We start from the raw sequence: 17,657 nt of genomic DNA on the forward strand, positions 1-17,657 counted from the left end.
TTGAACGTCAATTAAGGCTCCGAATGATCCACCGCGGGCCTTGTGGCAATATGGCTGTCCAACCAGCTGATTCACCTGGAGCATGCCCGACAGCTTCCTGCTAACAAGGGGAGCAGCACATAAACCCCTCCAGACATCTTGCAGCTATGCCACCGCGTAGACCTGCTCCACACTTCGGAGATGTCGATTTGGCCAGATTACTGGACGCAGTGGAGCCGAGATGGGACACCCTGTTCCCCCAAGAGGGTCCGAGGGTCAGCCACAGGTCAGCCAGCGTCGCCTGGGAGGCAGTGGCAGAGGCCGTCAATTCAGGCACCGTTACCAGTAGTACCGCATTCCAATGCCGTAAGACGTTCCAACGACCTCCACTGGGCCGCATGAGCGAGTTGACACCGGCCCCCGAGCACCGTCTTCCACCCCCCAGACCACCACCAGCAATGGTGCGATTTGAACTTATGAACCATGGCATTAGCCTGGGACATTGAATTACTAGCCCAGTGACATTACCACCAGACCACTGCCTCCTCTGAATCAAGGAACACGAGGGCACAAGCCCCAGCCTTGAGAGCTGCTGGCCAATCACAGGCTAGTAGCTCTTTATTCCGAAACAGCCTCACCTGGGAGGCAGTGGCTGTTGTTGATACTACAACTACAAGAGGCCCGGGATCGGGATCGGGGCCCAGGTCACAGGTAAGTGATGAAGGGAGGAGATCACGGGCTGGGGGGGGGGGGTCACAGGGGCTGGAGGTCAGCAGATGGTTGCTGGCCCTCTGTGTCCCACTCCCTGGCCTTGTGAGGCCAGGACTCTCAATCAAGCACTGAGCACTATTGAAGAAGGGATCCCCTGAAAGCCGAACTGCAGCACCAACAGGTTTCACTTTGGGCTTCCTGCATCGAGAGTACCCTGCCCACTGTTGGGTGAATACCATCGAGAGTGCGAATGAGGCTCACAAGTTGAATTGATTACCCCCTGAAAGGAACAGATTGTGTGGTATCGGGGAAATTATTGACAAGTATTCCCACAATCCCCACAGTCTCAATCAGGACAGAAGTGGGAAGGAGGCTGGGCCCCCATCCACCTGGTCCCCCAACCACCCCATCCCCACTGATTAAATGCCACCTTACAGCATTAAAGTAAATGGGCATTAAATTCCCCCCATTGAGTGAGAGACACAGATACGGTTGAGGAGAAGCTTGATAAACACATGAGGGAGAAAGGAACAGAAGGATATATTGACAGGGAAATGAAGTAGGATGGGAGGAGGCTCGTGTGGATCATGTTGTGACTGTGAACTTTCGCTGAACTAAACTGAAATATAATCCCTCACCTTCAGAAATCTCACTCCGTCTTTTTGTTCCAACTGGTTTTCCAACTTTGAGAGTTTCTCCTGAATAGAATTTAAATTCTCCTGAATTTCACAAAGATTTTCCTCCATTGGTTTTAGAATTTTTCCCTCTTCTTCCCTGAGATCTCGGATGAAACGCTGCTCTTTCTCAGTGAGAATCTGGCGCATTTTAGTGAACTCGGATGTGATGTGGCTCTGCAGACTGACCGACTGTTTCTACAAGAAGAAACATTAAAAATAATATGTTTCTGTAATAAAAACAACAAAATAATGAATTAAATTTGGAAGCTCAGCACAGGGAGACTTTACCCTAATTTGGGAAATCTTCTGTTTCTGCTGCTGCTCCATTTCGAGAACCGTCGATTTCTTCTCCGTGAGAGAATCGAAGGAAGATTTCACCCCATCCTGGGATTGGGAGAGAAAATCAGAAAATAAAAGTGTTAGACCCTGAAAATGTGATCAGATAATCAGGGGATCAAATCTGTTCCCTTTTACCTTGTAGATTTCAACAGCTTTCTGAATCAGGATGAACCGGTGTTCTCTGTGTTCCTGCGAATCTACACAATTCACACAGATCAATTTCTTGTCAGTTTCACAAAACAGCTTCAGTTCTTCCTGATGTTCCTCACAGTGAAGTTTACTTTCCTTCTCTTTCTGATTCAGCTTTAATTTTTGAGCTTTCTCAGACAAATTCGCTAAGACCCGATTGGCCCTGAGGATTCTTTCTGGAAACTCCTGTCTACATTCCGGGCAGGAGTTTCTCTCCTTTTCCCAACACTGGGCGATACAGGAGCGGCAGAAGTTGTGTCCACACTCCAGTGAAACCGGATCAGTGAAGAAATCAAGACAAATGGGACAAATTGCCTCATCGGTCCAACTTTCCTCCTGCTGTCTGGAAGCCATGTTCATACTCAGCACTTCCTGATTCAAACCACTTTTTGTTACACTGTTCCTGCTCTGCTGCTGAACACATTCAGTTCAGTAATTCCCTCATGACGTTCACTGCAATCCTCAAGGAATTATTGTTATTTACTGCTCTAGCTACCACCCACTTTGAGACCTGGAGACAAAGCCATAGCAGAATTAAGAATAAACATGGTGAGAGGGACCGACAGGGAATAATTGAAGGAAAATAATGCAGGCGCTGGAAATCCTAAATACAAACAGAAAATGCTGGGAAAACAAATCCGATCTGGAAGCATCTGTGGGGAGCGAGAAAGAGTTAATGTTACAATTCTATATGACTCTTTTTCAGAGCTGATTATTCTCTGGGAATAATTGAACCCAGGCGATGGGAGTGAAGGTCTGTTGGTGGTGGGGGTGGGTGGAGAGAGGATGGGAGGAGGTGGGGATTTTGTCCTGTGAGTGACTGGCAGCCTGCTGCTCTCCTTCATATCCTTCTGTCTCAAAGCAGCCCCAGGCACGGATGATCAAGTTGTGTTTTACTTTTTGGGAAACACAAACTGAAACATATTGTCCAGCTCCTCCTGACCATCCCTTTAAATCCACCATGATCCTCTCAATTGTCACTTTGGGAGCCACTCCACATAACTGAAGACCATCATCCCTGGTCCCATTCTGGGAAACCTCCCCTTGCACCATCCCTTCAGCCTTGACATCCTTCCCAAAGTGCGGTGTCCAGAATTAGCTGTAACTGCGGTGGACGAGCAGTGGAAATCCTGTAGGTGCCGTTTACACCATTTCTCCCCGGTCGCTGCAGGTTCCCACTAAATGCAGTGGACAGTCCAGAGAATCCCCCCATGGAAATTCAACCCCAAGGTTTTGAATCAAACTGTACACTCTGCAGCAATTCTCCCTCAGATTGTATCTTCCTCTCCCAAAGACGGGGTGGGGGGGGAAGGTGACATGAGTTATCAATGAGACCCAATGACCTTCGCTTCAATGTGAAACATATTTTCACTTCACCGTTCAATTGAATTCACAAAGAGGATCCAGTGTCAACATCAAGGATTCGAGATCAGTGATCGTACAGGATCTCCACAATGTACTGTTCTGTTACCTGTAGGGCAGGTAATCTGTGCTGCACAACTCAGTTACAGTGGAGGCTTTGGAAGAAGGCTCAAAGTCGTCCAGAAGTTTTACAGAAGGTTTATTGAGCAACACAACTTAAATAACTTTGTGAGTTCTTACTTTAAGAACTGTACTGGTAGAAAGGTTACAACTTTTCTATACACTACAACTAGGCCGGACCACACTAGCAGCCCTGAGCTAAATCTCTGCCATTGTTCTCCTCACGGTCTGACCTGCCCAGCTGCTTGCTTCCCCTTTTTATACACACCAGTGCTCCCCGTAGTGGTCTTTCCATTACTGATCAGCCCCTTCTGTACATACCCAGTAAAGGCCACTTCATGTACCACAGACCCAGCATCAGAGCACAACACCACGACTGCTCAGTGGGAATTCCTCCATCCATCACACCAGGTTTTTCCATTCACCTGAGGAAGGAGCAGTGCTCCGAAAGTTAGTGATTCGAAACAAACCTGTTGGACTTTAACCTGGTGTTGTCAGACTTACTGTGCCCACCCCAGTCCAACGCCGGCATCTCCACATCACAGCTTTTTCCAGTAATGGATTCAGTTGTCAGAAAGTTAGTGCTGTGGTCTCAATAGCTCTACTCTGGGGTAGCACAGTGGTTAGCACAGTTGCTTCACAGCTACAGGTTCCCAGGTTCGATTCCCGGCTTGGGTCACCACTCCGTGCGGAGTCTGCACGTTCCCCCCGTGTGTGCGTGGGTTTCCTCCGGGTGCTCCGGTTTCCTCCCGCAGTCCAAAGATGTGCAGGTTAGGTGGATTGGCCGTGATAAATTGCCCTTAGTGTCCAAAAAGGTTGATTAGGGTTACTGGGTTACGGGGATAGGGTGGAAGTGTGGGCTTGGGTAGAGTGCTCTTTCCAAGGGCTGGTGCAGACTCGATGGGCCGAATGGCCTCCTTTTGCCCTGTAAATTCAATTGATTCTATGATACTCCTACTCCGCAGACCCATGTGAAACTTTATAACCACAAGGATTCCGTATCCCACCTAATCCCTCCTGAAAATAATACTCTTGTAATCTGGACATTATTTTTTCAGAATAACAACTGACCTTGTGCATCCCTTCAGAAACATTCAAAGCAAAGTGTCCGGACAGGACACCAGCTTTTTCTGATACAGAGACAGAAAGAGGAATAGAGAAACAGATTTCTAATATGTTCCATTCCGAGGACATTGCCGATCCCCTTGTCAGTTACTCAGGGCCCCATCCTGATCCCAGAAACCTTCTTCTCACTGCACATTTGTCTCATCAGACATGAGATTTCCCAGCCCCAGATGTTGCAGCAGATGTTGAGTGAAGACGAGGGGAGTGTTACCCGCAACAAAGCCCAGTCCTCAGTGGTCAGCCCCTCGGGACTGTCTGTCCCACTATCCACGGGGAGGCTTGCTCAGCAGGGCCAGGGCTTTGGACAACCACACGGGTTGGTTCAGGAACATGTTCCCCTGATCTTTCCCCTCCCGGTGCATCTTGAACATACAGGGGGCTGAGCTGTCGCCCAGTGACCGTGGTGGGGTGACTGGCTGTCTGGGCCGAGCTTTGTTAACCTTCTTCCCGGCAGCTGCTGGATGTGTCCGTGTAACAGTCACTGGAACCGTTCCTGTAACTTGTAGTGTGGCGATGACTCATATCAAGCGAGAGTACAGCATGGCCGCAGAATCCCAGGAGAGGGCCACCCTACAGCCTGCGCATCGTGGGATTCACCGAAGTCCCGCCAATCGTCGTATTCAGAACTCCAACCCAAATGTGCGGGACCAAATGATGAAGTAGTTCGCAAACCCACTTACGACCTACCTACCCGGGATTCGCCGACCTCCGCTGATTCTCCGGCCTCCCCAGGGAGGCTGTAGCCGGGCGCCGATCAGCGCTGGTCCTCACAAACGTGGACCTGGTGGAACGGCACCCAGGGGGGTCTCCTGGGCCATCGGAGACCCCTGGGTGGTCAGGGTAAGTGCCAAGGTGGTCCCCTCCCCCGGGAATATGGGCAGCTTTGCACTGTCCAGCTGGCATCTTGGCACAGCCACCCTGCCACTGCCAAGGTGCTTGAGTGGCACTGCCAAGCCAGCAAGAGCACTGCCTGGGTGTCAGTGCAAGGGTGCCCAAGTGCCAGGGTGGCACTGTCAAGGGCTGGGGGGGGTGGCATGTCCATTAAATGAGGGTGGATGGGGTTTGAAGGGTGGGGGAGTGCAGGGCAGGTAAGAGGGACCTCTGGGAAGTTGGGGCAGGGGTGTGAGGGTGGTGTCCTGGAAAGGAGGGGGTGCTGCAATGGGGCTTGGGGGGTCCTGAAAAGGGGGGACCCCCAGGGACCCGATAACAAGGAGCCCTCACTTGGGGGGTGTGGGGATAGTGCCCATGTGTGTTGGGGCTGGCACTGCCCATGGGTGGGGGTGTGGGCAACCCACAAGCTCACTTAGAGATCGGGGCACCCTTTCAAAATGGTGGCCCGATCCCTGAGATCAGCTCCCAGTATAAAAAAAAATTCTTAAGTGTGGGCTGAACCGGTGAGAAACTCCCCAGGGCCCAAGAAAGTGACTAAGGGCTGGATCCTTCCGCCCAGCCCGCTGCAAGAACCCCACCAGCGAGCTACGGATATTGGAGAAATCCATTGATTCAGTCGCCGGGCGGACTCCCGCTCTAAGTGACATTGAGTGGCTGATAAGATGCTTTCTAATGTATTAATCACAGAGACTCGTTCACTCTCTGCCTCTTCTGTGCTGGATAAGTGTACCAGGTTTGTCAGATCAATCATCAAAGTGGGTTCCACAATATTCTCACTGAGACAATGACAGAAATGAAATAGTCAATATCTGTATTTACGAACATTTGCCTGAAGTTAGTCCCATTGTAAGAAACGGGACCCGAAATAAATTATACTTTTCAGGATAAGATTAGAATTCTTATGGAATTAGTCGGCAGAGCAGGAAGACACCTCAGCAGCTGGATCCTCCGATTCTGAGACGAAGTGCTGATGCCGGCGTGGGAATGGTGACGTTTTACGACCGAATAAACGGCGCAACACGGCCACCGATCCTCCACCTGGTGGGGGGCCAGCAGGCACGCAGTGTAGAGCCCCCGGCGTTGTGCAACATGGCGCCAGCCACGCGCGGACCTGACCTGCCAAATAGTGACCCCCTTCGGCCAGGCTCGCCACCCCCGGCCCACCCCCCACCAGTGCCCCCAGCCCCCGCCAAAGCCCTGGCTGCCTGCGGATCGGCTCCCCTCCCCTGACTGTGGCGGCTTAGTTTGCAGCCGCCACGCTGAGTTCCCGATATAAAATGCCACACGCGACCGACGCCTTCGGGGGGGGGGGGCCTCAGGTAACGTCCTGAGGCCGCCCCGACGGCTTGAGGCATACTCTGAGAGTACGCCATTTGGAGGGGGCGGAGCTCAGGCTTCCATGTTAGCAAACCTAGTTCGATAGAACAGTGTGTAGTATCCGCCAATCTATACAAATATCTAACCAATGACCCTCAGCATGAGGTGAACAAAATGATAACCTCAAGCAGAAGTGATGGACAGGTGGTTGGGGGGTGGGTGGGGGGGGGGGGGGGGAGAGGGGCGGTAACCACCCTGACATCTTGGGTAGCTGTCCTGTATTCCATTGGTCAGGAAGTTATAAACATTGTGCTTTACACAGGGTTGAACTACCAGTTCCTGGTAATAAAGTATATTAACAGCTGTTTGGAGGCAGGGGACAGTCCTTGTAAGGCAACTGTCTTCTCCAGATGGAAGATGGACGAGGAAAGGTGTTCAAGGTGAAAATATTCACACGGAGGCCTGAGGATGAGTAAAGAAACAGTTTATTCTATCAGATCTGGGAGAAAAGGCATGAGGCTCCGCAGCCTATTGACAGCTCCCTTGAGCTAAGGCTCACACGGGTTAATATACAGATTCAAGGGGCGGAATTAGTTGTATTCTTATTTACATACAATCAATCAACTATATTCATGTCACACTTCATTACATGCAGTCAATCAATTTTCTTCGCATCCCAGTAATCACATATATGGTTAAAGTGGGTGTTGTCTTATTTGCCCCTAACTTCATGCAAAAGTCACTCAAGACTAACATAATGATGTCCTGTCTGCAGCTGGGGTCCTTGAGCTTATCAAGGACACATGGCATTTCTTGTTCTGTGAAGCGGTTATCAGCGGCTGTTGAAATACTCCCTAAGTTCTCATGAGGTAGTTTACACAGTTTGTAACTTATTGCTAAAGGAAAGTGGCTGGTTCAGCCATTTTGTGTCTTTAGTTTTGCTTTAATAGCTAACAGCCATTTTGTGTCCTTTCTGATATTAACAAGCATTGTGTATACACTTACTATTTCTACAAATTGCCTCTTCTAAACAGGCTAAGCCAGTGAGTACCTTTTGTCTCATCAGAACTATTCAAAAGTAATATAGGAGCACAAATGTAGTTACCAGGCCACCTATAATTTATATCATAGTCCAGTATCAGAAAACGCCCTCCAACAGAGGAAACTGCGGAAGAGTTAGCTAACGCTTCAGTGAGAGAGCAGAATGTTCCTGGCACAAACTACAAAGAACAACACTCTCTGCAACCATCTGTCTTCTCATCCTCTGGGATCGGTGATCAGTAAACAGCTCCCACCTGTCCCAGTCGTGAGTTTTTCCTCTTTATTTAGCTGATGCATCATATCGAAACTCACTTCTTCATAAAATAATAAACCACCTTAAAATCACTAGTAAGTTCTCGCCTGCCTATTTTAGGTAATCTGCGACTCCCAAACCTTAAAATTAGCATCTTGGAAACTTACACAGCAACCAAAAAATAATTGCCAGATAATTACAGACGAGGAAGGTGATTCTGCCAATCGTGGTCTCTCCTTCCTTCGAGTGAAATCTTAATATCTCCCCATTGTTGCAGCAAATTGTTTCTTTAATGACTTCAAGGTTTTTTCCTGTACTTCTCTACCTGGAACTTCACTCCACATGCTGATGATTCAGTGGAATCCAGTTTCAGTCCTCCCAGCCAAGCTCATATCAAAACTCCCAAACCTAGGACTTGGCTCCTCTCTCTGGAACTGGATCCTCGACTTCCTGACCCATAGACCACAATCAGTCAGGAAACAACAACATCTCCTCCATGATATTCCTCAATACCGGGGCCCCGCGATACTCCCTATACACACACAACTGCTTGACAATATTTAGCTGCAAATCCATCTACACGTTTGCTGATGACACGACTGTAGTGGGTCGGATCTCGAACAATGATGAGTCAGAGTACAGGAGGGAGATAGAGAATCTAGTGGCATGGTGTAACGACAACAATCTCTCCTTCAAAGTCAGCAAAAATAAGGAGCTGATCATTGACTTCAGGAAGCAAAGTACTGTACACACCCCTGCCTGCATCAATGGGGCCGAGGTGGAGATGGTTGACAGCTTCAAATTCCTAGGGGTGCACATCTCCAAAAATCTGTCCTGGTCCACCCACGTCGACGCTACAACCAAGAAAGCACAACCGCCTAGATTTCCTCAGGAAACTAAGGAAATTCAGCATGTCCACATTGACTCGTACCAACTTTTACAATGCACCATAGAAAGCATCCTATCTGGCTGCATCACAGGTATGGCAACTGCTCAGCCCAAGACAGTAAGAAGCTACAGAGAATCGTGAACACAGCCCAATCCATCATGTGAACCTGCCTTCCATCCGTTGACTCTGGCGATGCCTCTCGCTGCCTTGGGAAAGTGGGCAGCCTTCCATTTGAGTTATTCTCCTTTCAACCTCTTCCTTTGGGCAGGAGATACAAACACCTGGGGCAGGCTCCGCTGTTGCAGGGTCCTCCCTGAGCAGCTCCAGCTGGTACAGTCTCAATCCATCCCCCAGAGCTGAGGAGGCCAGAATGAAGGCCACCATTGCTGTTTGGATTTCGATAATCATTGTCTGCAGAGGTGAAAGACATGTTAGCATGGTGTGTACCCCCATGCCCAACCAGGTCTAACGGGCTACATGGTGGCCCCGGTCTGCGTAGCAGATGCTCCCCTGCATGCCCCCTCCCTCCCAATCCACACCCGGCTCTTCTCCCTTGCGCCCTGCCCTCCGCACCCTTGACCCCGTCGGTGCCCGGCACCATCGGGGCCTCTGGTGCCCATCCCTGCTGCCAGGGGTGCCTTTGGCTGGCGCTACCCATGCCAGCAGATGTTCCTCGGCCCCGTTCTGGTGCCCTTCTATAGGGGCTACTGTAGGCGTTGCCCTTGGGTGGGCCATGTGCTACACCGCTGGCAGAGGACGGCTAGTTGAAGAGGGGTGAAATGTGAGGGTGGGGGGTAGTGTACAGGGGTGGTGCGATGGAGGATGCGGGATGAGGTAGGGGCACCCATACGGCCAGTGTCACTCTGTACAACCACTGGCCACGGAGGGCAGTCAGTGGAGTGCATCGCAAAATGGCTGCCTGGCATACAATGGCAGTCCATGCCTGGACACCCCGGTCCTGTGTGGTGCACCCCGACCCCACAGTCCATTCTCTGGGCTGCACCCCCCTGTGCCTGGCAGACACCCCCTCCCCAGCCAGCCCTGTCACTGGCAGGACCGACAGCCCATGGTCGCCCGTTTCCCGATTTTTGAAACCACAAGTGAAACACACCGTCGGTAATTTCTCCCAACGGAGGCGGCGCATCACGGAGGCCCCGGAGAATACCAGGTCAGGCCCACTAATGATATGCCAACAGAGTTTGCTGTAGAATTCATGGACACCACTGTTGAGGCACTGGAGCATGGTATTCTGCTGGGCATCCGGTGGCGGCCATGTTTTTGGCCTCATAACTGATTCGCTGCCCATTCGCCTTTCCCGATTGTGGCATGGCCTCTCTGACCATTCACCCGGATAACGGGATTGATGCCGACTCAATGCAGTGGGAAAACTGGGCCCAGAGTCTCTGACTCACCAATTTCTCTTTAACCTATTTAAGTGGTCCTCTTACCTCATCATCAAAACTCAATTCGAATGGACTGAATTTAGTTGGTTCACTTGGTGGAGCCCTAATTGCAAATAGTACAAATGGAATTTCTTTATCCCAATTTACTGGATAATCCAGACCATAGGCCCTCAACATGGTCTTTAGAGTTTGATGCCATTTAATACCTTCCTAATTTCCCTGCGATTCTAGATCATGCACAGTTAATTTAAATTGCTTTACTCCCAAGCTACCTTTAACTTCCCTGAGTAACTTTGAAATAAAATTGGATCCTTGATCTGATTGGATTTCATTCGGCAATCCATATCTGGTAAAGAAAAAAGTAGTTACTCCTCCACAACCCTCTTAGCTGTAATTTTTTTTTTTCGAATGGCCTCCGGGAATCTATTAGGCACATCAACAAATACTGATTCCCACTTTTCATCTTAGGAAGGGGTACAACGCAATCAATTAGCACCTGAGGAAAGGTCTCATCAAATGCCATAAGGTATTCGGGGTGCTGGTTTGAGTACCGCTTGAGGGTTTCCTATTCCCTGACATGTGTGGCATGTACGACAAAATTCAACTACAGCCTTATGCAGTCCAGGCCAGTAAAATGTTTTTGTATTTTTCCTTATTCCTAAATGACCCCCTACTGGAACCTCATGCGTTCCCTGCAAAATCTCCTTTCTATAACCCACTGGCAACACCACTTGATGAATTTCTTCCCATTTCTCATCTGCCTGAATATGTAAAGGTCTTCACTTTCTGATCAATACATCATTTCTAACTTAATAATACTCAATATGCACTCAGATTCTACTTCTGTATATGCTTTCTGATACAACTTCTTTATCTCTGAATCCTTCTGTTGTAATTCGACCAACTTTCCTGAACTAAACATATCCACTTCATCCTCCACGGATGCGGATACGGGCTCCCGCGCTTCCAGTTCCGAGTCCGCGCATGGGCACGGCCGCGTCCTCCAGCGAACTCGGACCGCGGACCAACACAACCAAACTATTCCCCCACCCCCCGATCAGCCGCGCGCCTGAGGATCCGTCTGGCCCGATCGCTGCCCTGGCCGCTCATAAGGCCACCCCCGGTGCCTGATCCCCCCACCCCCCAGCAGGGCGGCCGCGGACTCGGTCTGCAGCCCCCTTGCGCGCATCCCGACCGGCAATACCACATTTGTTCCATGTCGTCGGGAACTGGGCCGGTCGGGAGCGGAGTATCGCTGGGCAGGCCTCTGGCAATGGCCGCCCAGCCGCGCGGTTATTCGGGGTCCAGAGAACCGTCGGAGTGGCGCCGGGTCCGATTCCGTTGGGAACTTTGATTCTCTGCCCCCGTGCCAAATGCGATTTTAGCACAGAGCTGCGGAAAATCCAGCCCCATATCTCTTTACTTCTCATCATTAACAATTGACATGCTCCTGTATCCATTAAGGTTTTTGCCTTCGAACAGGCTGTACACTCTTTGGCTCCTCTTCAGCTGGAGACATGCCATTTTTCCCCCACTTTAATAAACCCCACTGGCTTATCTTGTTTTAATGCACCTGTTTTCCCAGTGCATTCCTTAAGCTACCAACATTGCAACTGTTCTGTGTCCAACTTTATTACAATGGAAACATTTAAGTTTTATTATCTCTCATCCAACATCATAAATTTCCTCTTTAGCCTGAGGCAAACTCTCCTTGATATCTCCAACTAGACCGCTTTGGCCTTGCCCACATGTGGCTTTTCCATTTCCCCAGTTTCTATCCTTCACAGATTGAAATGATGTTAAAAACCAAAACTTAATTTAGGAACTAATTCAAAATCATCTGTCATTTCTGTTGCCAGTCCAACAGTTTGAAGCCTTTGCTTTTCACATGAGTTCTCACGACTGTAGGAAGTGAATCTTTAAATTCCTCCAAAATAATACTTTCCCGAAGAGCTTCATACGTTTGGTCTATTTTTAATTCTCCTATGCACCTATCAAAATTATTTTGTTTGATTCTTTCAAATTCCATATATGTTTGACCTGATTCGTTCCTTAGATTTCTGAACTTTTGTCCAGCACGAGCTCCTATGCACCTAAGATGGCTTTTCTCACCTCATCATAATCCCTAGATACCTCCTCATATTTACATTGTGTTTTGTTATGCCATAAGACATAGGAGCAAAATTAGGCCACTCGGCCCATTGAGTCTGCTCCGCCATTCAATCATGACTAATATTTTTCTCATCCCCATTCTCCTGCCTTCTCCCCATGACCCCTGATCCCCTTATTAATCAAGAACCTATCTATCTCCGTCTTAAAGACACTCAGTGATTTGGCCTCCACAGCCTTCTGCGGCAAAGAATTCCACAGATTCACCACCCTCTGGCTGAAGAAATTCCTCCTCATCTCTGTTTTAAAGGGCCGTCCCTTTAGTCTGAGATTGTGTCCTCTGGTTCTAGTTTTTACACTGTGGAAAAATCCTCTCCACGTCCACTCTATCCAGGCCTCGCAGTATCCTGTAAGTTTCAATAAGATCCCCCCTCATCCTTCTGAACTCCAACATAGTACAGACCCAGAGTCCAGAACAATTCTTCCTAAGACAAGCTCTTAATTCCAGGGATCCTTCTTGTGAACCTCCTCTGGACCCTTTCCAAGGCCAGCACATCCTTCCTTAGATACGGGCCCAAAACTGCTCACAATACTCCAAATGGGAGGTAACTAGAGCCTCTTCAGCCTCAGAAGTACATCCCTGGTCCTGTATTCTAGCCCTCTTGATATGAATGCTAACATTGCATTTGCCTTCCTAACTGCAGACTGAACCTGCATGTTAACCTGAAGAGAGGTCTTTGCCCTATTATGTATTTTCTTTTCTTTCATGTACTAAATGATCGGTTGAGCTGCACGCAGAAAAATTATTTTCACTGTACCTCGGTACGCGTGACAATAAACAAATCCAATCCAATACAGTGATGAAAATACTTCACTTACTCTACCTCCCAACTTTGTTTGAACCAACAACGCCCACATGGTCTTTGTCCACTTCAATTGTTTAGCTTCTTTCTCAAAAAAGATTTTAAAAAATAGGTTTCCACATTTTCCTCATCAAACCTTGGCAGTGTGTGATTTTTTAAAAACATATCCCCACTAGGCATTTGACCAGGAAAAATTAATCCTTCTAGACTTTCCTCAGTTTCTGCTTTTAACTCCAGCATTTTAAGTTGATGTTCTCTTTGCAGTTAGAACATAGAACATAGAAAAGTACAGCACAGAACAGGCCCTTCGGCCCTCGATGTTGTGCCAAGCATTGTCCGAAACCAAGATCAAGCTATCCCACTCCCCGTCATTCTGGTGTGCTCCATGTGCCGATCCAATAACCGCTTGAAAGTTCCTAAAGTGTCCGGCTCCACTATCACAGCAGGCAGTCCATTCCACACCCTAACCACTCTCTGAGTAAAGAACCTACCTCGGATATTCCTCCTATATCTCCCACCCTGAACCTTATAGTTATGCCCCCCTTGTAACAGCTACATCCACCCGAGGAAATAGTCTCGGTACGTCCACTCTATCTATCCCCCTCATCATCTTATAAACCTCTATTAAGTCGCCTCTCATCCTTCTCCGCTCCAGTTGATGAAGTTCAAATTCTCTCTCTTTTCCTTTGCTTCTGCCATTGTCACTCTCTCCATCCTCCTTAACCCCTTTCCTCACTTTCTAATCTTTACATTTCCACCTCAAATTTCCTCATTTCAATTGCCTTTTGAGAAACTTTCTTCCTTTCCCTTTGTCATTTCCTCTATTTCTTATTTCTTCAGTTCTAATTTCAATTGATCTTGTTCCTGCAGTTCTAATTGTTTCCAGCATAATTAAATTTTAGTTAATTCTAATGATTCAGACTGTGTCTCTGCCAATTTAAACGCCAAGCTATCGCCTTAACTCCACCTTCCTCACCTGTTCAGATAAAGTCAACTGCAACTTGTTCCCAAAATCCAGAAGCTTTGCTTTAACCACCCATTGTAACCCAACCAGAATGACCTCTTCCACTTCTAGGAAATTCATAACCACATGAAGAGCCATTGTACCAGTCACTCCCTAATTAAACTGCAACACCTGAAACAAAGCACCAGTTCCTCACACACTCACGGTCTTTAAATTCCATAATGCCGAACCAAATTAGGAATTATACTTTTTCATCCTGGTGAAGAGCCCCTAACTATATTAAGATCCCATTCCAGACCCCAGCATCTGTTAGGATACTGGTCAAGAATCCCAAACACTTTTCAAAATTTGTGAAACTGTGAGGTAAGGATGCTTCGCTCCAGGTGGACGTGGCCAAAAAAGCCAGCCCTTTGTGTCATCCTCACCACTTGCCTTGCCACCTATATATCCACAAACTTGGCAATTGCACATTTGCGTCCATTGTCCAAATCACTCACATACATTGTAATGAATTGTGGCCCCAGCACTGATCCCTGTGGTTGATATTCTGAAAATTCTCCTCTTGTCCCAATTCTCTATCTTCTGTTACAGGCATTGTCAAACTCAGGGGCGACCTGCAGGCGGGTGTCGGGAGGGTCGCGGAGCCGTCCGTCGCGGCGCTCCCGATCGTGCAAATCCGCACACAGCAGCCGGCTTTTAATAATGCCGGCTGCGAGCGGCCTTCAAAATGGCCAGGAACAGATTTTAAAAATTCGGATGCACTGCACATGCGTCCCCGTCATCAGTGTGCATGAGCAAAACTATGCGCATGCGCACCGATGATCGGGCACGCACGTGCAGTGCGGCCACATTTTTTTAAATATGGTCGCAGCCTTTTTTTTTCAAGTTCGGGGGGGGGGACAAAGGGACCTTTGGGGCCAAAGGGACCCAAAACCATTTCCTCCATTTTTGTCAGCAACAGACAAGGTAAGAGAAAATGGTGGGTCTCGCAGGTCGGCCGGCGTGGGTCGCGAAGGTCAGCCGGAGACGGTCGTGAAGGTCAGCCGGCGTAGGTCGCGAAGGTCGGCCGGCGTGGGTCGCGAAGGTTGGCCGGCATGAGTCACAATGGTCGGCCGGCATGAGTCGCGAAGATCGGCCGGCGTAGGTTGCGAAGGTCGGCCGGCGTAGGTCGCGAAGGTCGGCCGGCGTAGGTCGGCCGGCGTAGGTCGCGAAGGTCGGCCGGCGTGGGTCACGAAGGTTGGCCGGCATGAGTCACAATGGTCGGCCGGCATAAGTCGCGAAGATCGGCCGGAGACGGTCGCGAAGGTCGGCCGGTTGGTAAAAATGAGCCCTTGGAAAAAAAGTTCGAAAAACACTGATCCCTTAGTTATCCATACTTAGTTTGTTAGACTTGTGCCTTGTGGATGGCGGACAGGCTTTGGGGAGTCAGGAGGTGGGTTATTCATCGAGTCCCAGACCTGCTCTTGTAGCCACAGTATTGTTGGGCAGGAATTAACTAAAAGGGAGCAAAGTCCCATAGCGAGCGCATTTAGCCACATGTTCCCGGTGCTCGCAGTGCTGAGAAACACAATGCTATAGAACAGTACTCACGTTAGATAGGAGGCCTCAGTGGGGTACACGCGGCCAAGGCCGCACATAGCTCTGTTTTGTGCAGTGCGGTGCTACACCCGCCAAAACCCCTCAGTGCAGCGGGAGATTGGGATGCCATTTTTAAATGGCACCCAATCTGCGGAGCCCCTGAAGTGACCTCTGAACTCCCCACCAAGCCCCAACGCACTATGGGAGGGTCCCCGGCCCTCTACCACAACCCACAGCCATATCACCACCACACATAAAATGCCAGTTTGCCAGTGCCCCTTCCAGCCGGCAGTACCACCTGGGCATCTTAGGTGCCAGACTGGCACTGCCGGAGTCTCCAGTGCCAGCGTACAACCTTGCCCACAGGGCATGCACCTGGGGGCCTCCGATACTCAACGAGTGCCGCTCCATCTGGACCCCGTGTGAGGCAACCAGTGCTGAATCACTTGAGGACCCTGGAAGAGGTAGGTTGGGTGAAGTGGGGCGTCTGGTAAGCCACGGCAGGGGCCCCTGAGGTGGCGGTCAATAGATCGGGGCTGCCTTTAAAAATGGTGCCCCGATCTGAGAGCAGCTTCCCTGCACTAGCGAGCTGAGCTTGCCCGTGCAGGAAATGAGGCCAAACGAAAACGGCAACTTGCCGTTGAATTGCAGGATTCCCACCCTGTGGGTCCCATGCAGGATGCTACAATGGAAGTCGTACCTTGTGTGGGATGAATAGAATAGCATGAAGTGGGGAGTGGTGGGGTGCATTGTGAACTTTTCCATAATTTTGTGCGTTACTGCAATTTGGCGGATATGTGAAGTAGTGAGGTTTGACAGGACAAGGATCCAAGGGAGTGGTGTTGAGCATCGTGCTCCAGTAGTGATACACGTGCTGCCATTCAGCTTGCTGTCAACTCTGAGTGCGTGATGATGATCTTGACCAAACAGAGGGGCAGTATTCTGCTGCTAAGTATGAATGTGAGTGCTGAAATTTGGAGGGTGTTGGTAGCAGCATCCCAGGTTCAGCCGGCTAGATTGGCAATCATGCTGTACCATAGACTTAACCTTGGCTACAATTGTTCCCGGAAGGTCAATGTCCTATCTAAGGTCACTCCGAGGTATGTTGGAGTTGGGTGGTGCTTTAACTTGCAGCCAGTCATTTGGATGTCAAGTTCTTTATTGGATTTTGCATTGTAAAGATGGAATAAAATGTATGCTGCTTTTGCACGGCTTGACTTGAGTTGCCATGTTGAGCCGTACTGTTCAAATTTTGGCAAGACCTCGTTTAAGGTCCGGTCCAAGTCTCGAAGGGGTTTGAGTTGCGAGGCAGATGTCGTCAGCAAAAATTATTTTTGGAAGGTGGTCTTTGGAAGATCATTTGCGTACAGGTTGAACAGGATTGGAGCCGTTTCTGAGGCTTGGACGAGTCCAATGGTTCGTCATTGGCAGCACGGTAGCACAGTGGTTAGCACTATGGCTTCGCAGCTCCAGGGTCCCAGGTTCGATTCCCGGCTTGGGTCACTGTCTGTGCGGAGTCTGCACGTTCTCCCCGTGTCTGCGTGAGTTTCCTCCGGGCGCTCCGGTTTCTTCCCACAAGTCCCGAAAGTTGTGGGGCGAAATTCTCCCGAAACGGCGCAATGTCCGCCGACTGGCGCCCAAAACGGCGCCAATCAGACGGGCATCGCGCCGCCCCAAAGGTGCGGAATGCTCCGCATCTTTGGGGGCCGAGCCCCAACATTGAGGGGCTAGGCCGACGCCGGAGGAATTTCCGCCCCGCCAGCTGGCGGAAACGGCCTTTGTTGCCCCGCCAGCTGGCGCGGAAATGACATGCCGCTGAAAGTTTCCCGCGCATGCGCAGTGGAGGG

General features: G+C 49.6%; 1 protein-coding gene across 1 annotated transcript in view; it reads right to left on the reverse strand.

Annotated features, from left to right (window-relative positions):
• LOC140389179 (uncharacterized) overlaps positions 1–17,657 on the reverse strand; it is a 160,613-nt gene that overhangs the window by 26,952 nt on the left and 116,004 nt on the right. Inside the window, exons 15-18 of the mRNA XM_072473340.1 lie at positions 1,988–2,309; positions 1,842–1,903; positions 1,656–1,751; positions 1,329–1,562 (exon numbers count right to left, since the gene is read on the reverse strand). Coding sequence (XP_072329441.1) covers positions 1,329–1,562; positions 1,656–1,751; positions 1,842–1,903; positions 1,988–2,309 — 714 coding nt within the window. The remainder of the gene's footprint in view (positions 1–1,328; positions 1,563–1,655; positions 1,752–1,841; positions 1,904–1,987; positions 2,310–17,657) is intronic.

This window comes from Scyliorhinus torazame, chromosome 14 (genome assembly GCF_047496885.1).
Source record: "Scyliorhinus torazame isolate Kashiwa2021f chromosome 14, sScyTor2.1, whole genome shotgun sequence".
In the NCBI taxonomy this organism is placed as follows: domain Eukaryota; kingdom Metazoa; phylum Chordata; class Chondrichthyes; order Carcharhiniformes; family Scyliorhinidae; genus Scyliorhinus; species Scyliorhinus torazame.